Source organism: Frankliniella occidentalis, unplaced genomic scaffold, assembly GCF_000697945.3.
Source record: "Frankliniella occidentalis isolate FOCC.00 unplaced genomic scaffold, Focc_3.1 Scaffold35, whole genome shotgun sequence".
Taxonomy (NCBI): domain Eukaryota; kingdom Metazoa; phylum Arthropoda; class Insecta; order Thysanoptera; family Thripidae; genus Frankliniella; species Frankliniella occidentalis.
Genome location: NW_026267165.1, coordinates 611,627 through 615,024, shown reverse-complemented (window position 1 = coordinate 615,024; position 3,398 = coordinate 611,627). Strand labels below are relative to the sequence as shown.

At 57.1% G+C, this 3,398-nt stretch overlaps 2 protein-coding genes across 4 annotated transcripts in view; both read right to left on the bottom strand.

Annotated features, from left to right (window-relative positions):
* Positions 1-2,343, bottom strand: part of LOC113212973 (uncharacterized) — a 5,129-nt gene extending 2,786 nt beyond the window's left edge. The window contains exon 1 of the mRNA XM_026431856.2: positions 1,850-2,343. Coding sequence (XP_026287641.1) covers positions 1,850-2,240 — 391 coding nt within the window. The 5' untranslated portion in view covers positions 2,241-2,343. The remainder of the gene's footprint in view (positions 1-1,849) is intronic.
* Positions 1-3,398, bottom strand: part of LOC113202361 (eye-specific diacylglycerol kinase) — a 259,771-nt gene that overhangs the window by 163,737 nt on the left and 92,636 nt on the right. The gene's annotated exons all lie outside the window — the stretch shown is intronic.

The following is a 3,398-nucleotide window of genomic DNA, read 5'->3' as shown; positions in this document are numbered from 1 at the left end:
CTCTCTCTCTCTCTCCCTCTGCTACTCCGTTCCCCGCGCTCCGGGGCGAATCAAGCCAGGCGTGACCACGGCAGCTAGACGCTGTCCGACGCGACCTGCGTGTGTATGAGGGGGGCGTGGCGGGGCGTGGCGCGGCGCGGCGCACCGAATATCGACAGGAGGTCACACCGGACGCTGCCCCCTCTGCTCCCTCCCCTTACACTGCGTGCGCTTGCTGCCCAGCCAACAGCCAACGGTACATATCTGCCACGGGACTATATACTATATAGGAAAGACGGCCCCCAAAACAAAACAAAAAAAAAACTCATTGGTTCCGGTATTTGAACTCGCGCACTCGTGGGTCAGAAAGAGTGATCATTGCTATTTTTACTGCCCTTGTTAGCAGCACGCGTGCGGGTGATACAGTGCGCGCGCCGAGCGCCGGATCAGTGAGCAGAACGCCCCTCACATCGCCACGCCCCGCCCCGCCACACCGCAAGCGGTTGCCGCGCCGCCTGCCCAACGATGCGACGCTCCTAACCCGGTCCAGACACCTCCCAGGCCGCTCCCTCCGGCTCCCTCTGCGCGCCTAAAGCCCCGTCCAGCGACGGACACGATAATTAGCGCCAATTTATGCAAACGAACTCGACAAAGTCCGAGAGGCATGAGGCACCACCAGCGCACCACTCTGCCCGGGCCCAACCCGGGCCGCTTTTGCACATCCGCACTCATATGCGTTTTAACCGCGAACTTTAAAACGTATTACAAAATAAAAAAAAAGGGTACGGAGACCAGGAAGCAGCCTGCGCCCCTAGACACAAAAAAAGGCACTCTGGTAATGTTAACACAGTTGCACTCTTACAAGAGCAGAATGAAATGTCCCACTGTCCTAAGGGCGGTTTATGCCTATTCTACTCTTCAGTTGTTCTGCTCATGACGCGTTTTCCTACTGTTACACGATTGGCACAAGCTCGATCTAATCTTGTAAAAGTGGGACATTTCGTTCTACTCTTGGAACAGCGGGACTGTTCAGCTGTTGGATTCACAGAGTGCAAGGGGCATAAAAGCCGAAAATGCATTACAAACAACGTGCGCTGCTTGGCAGATTACAATTACTCTTCCCGACCAGCAGCCGGTCTCGTCTTCAATGGGTGATCGAGACGGCCCCGGGGTCCCTCCGCAGCGCACAGTGCTCGCGTGTGCAAGTAACAGGTGGGAGGCGCGCGGAGGCGTGGACAGACCCTTCTACCCCCGGCCCGCCGGCCCCGCCCGCCCCGCCCCGCCGCACTGAGCAGGGGGTCTCGTTAGAAAGGCGTGCCCCGCCCGCATTCAGGAGTACCAGCTCGACTACTTGTTACTCATCAAATGCCATTTAACGTGATTATTGGCGCTTTCGCCTGAGGGCAGCTCACGCAGTCTTTTCACACTTCGTTCGACGTTTAGTTTTGTCAGGATGGACAATGGGGAAAGGGGGAAAGATTGGGTGAAACGACGAAAATCGGGGAAAACACGGCATCAAACTCTTTCGTCACAGCAAAAACTATTGTTTGACAACAGTTTTCATTTAGTGATAAATGCTCTATTTGTTATTCAGTTATTCTAGCTTTCAAGCGCTCAAGGAATTTTATTAAAGTGTTTCGAATCCAAAAGCTTGTGTCACATAAATGAAGTAGACACTATTTGGTTCTTTGGGATAAAACACCACCAGATAAATTGAGCTAATTCTAGAAAGCAGCACTATAATAGTTTCTTTTTAAAAAAACGAGCTGATAATTGTTTATATTGTTAAGACGAAATCTCGAATCTGTCAACTATGGCAGTGCTGACGTCGTAATGACCATCGATTCTCACTTCAATACACGGTACTCACCTTCCTCGATGGCGCGGCCCTGGCCGTCGGTGCTCTCGGTTTCCTCGGTGGCGGCGGCGTTGGCCTCCTCCTGCTCCTCATCCTTCTTGAGGTACTCGATCATCCTGGCGGTGCCGTCGTGCAAAACCTCCAGGATCGACTCATCCTTCTTCTCTTCCAGGGCGGCGGCGGCAGCCTCTTTCTTGGCGACGTGCAGCTCCTTAAGGGCGCGCGCCGAGTTCTCCCGGAGGCAGCCGACGGAGTCCTCCTCCCAGACACAGCCCAGGAGGGCGGTCCATCCGGACGACGTCGACGGCGAGGTGCTGGTCGCGGCCTCGACGGCAGGAGGCGCGGCTTCACCGGCGGCAGCGCCAGCCACAAGGGCGGCGGCGAGGACGAGGTACGCGAACATGGTCACTCACTGGTTCACTACTGACTGCACTGGGCGGACCGGCTGACCGTGCTGACTCTGCGAGAGGCGACGCTCCACTGTGAACGAATCGGACGGCCGGCGTAGTTTTACCTGTTACCCAGGTAAACAATCGCGCCGGGCCCCCTCCACCGACGCCCCCCGTCCACGGCGCAGCCGCCGCCGCCGCCACTGCTGCCGCAACCGCCGCAACCGCCGCCGCGCCCGGCGTGAACGGCGGCGTGCCCGTCGAGGACCCGGCGGGGTCCGTGCGCCCCTCCCCGCGCCACCGCGCCCCTCGCCCGGTGCACCAATGAACCAGGCCGGGCGGCAACGGCACCGCCTGTGGTAGAGGGGGTGGCGCGACGGATGCGCTCAATGGTAAAAGCCCTGCATGAAAGTTTTTAAATATTTGCACGGCAGCCTTTCTCACAGACACACACACAAACACACGCGTGCGCAGGCAGACACGTTTCCGCGATCCGACGGCCTGCACCCGATAGGCGCCATCACGGGCGATAACGCCGGGGGTTGTTGCTCTATGGCGATGAGGCGCAGCGCAGGGCCGCGCCCCGCCACGCCCCGCTGAGTGCGCGTGTGTACGGATCCTCTCCTCTCTCACTCACCGCGAGGCAAGGCGGGGGCTCCTCGAGCCGTGGGGACCCTGCGGGGACTTTGTACCTGCCGAAGGAAAGGAAAACAATCGGTTAATGACCAGAAGCCGATTTGAGGTTGAGGCTTTGGGGAAGCCATAGACGCGTAGCCACCGGCTATAGCGGTGAGGCTCGGCTCTCTTCCCGGATAAGAGCGGGTGCGTATGAAGCTCCAGGACGAGGTGTGTGCGTTAGGGAGAGAGAGAGAGAGAGAGAGATATTTAATTTGATTTATTGGTATATTTGGTACAAAAGGACTAAAGAGTCCAACAGGAGTACCATTAGTACTGTTCAAGGTTCAATCACAGTCGAAGCTAAATTACATAGAGAGAGAATGTGTCTGTGGATACGTGTGGTGTGTGTGAATTTGCCAAATTACTCGCACTGAACCTTTCACTGTTGCGTAGGTGCTCGTCGCGAGACGACAGACGCCACAGCTCCCTGTGAAAATTCACACCGGAAAGGAGGTGTGACTCATCCGGCCGCTAAACGTGGCAGGGCTCTGTGC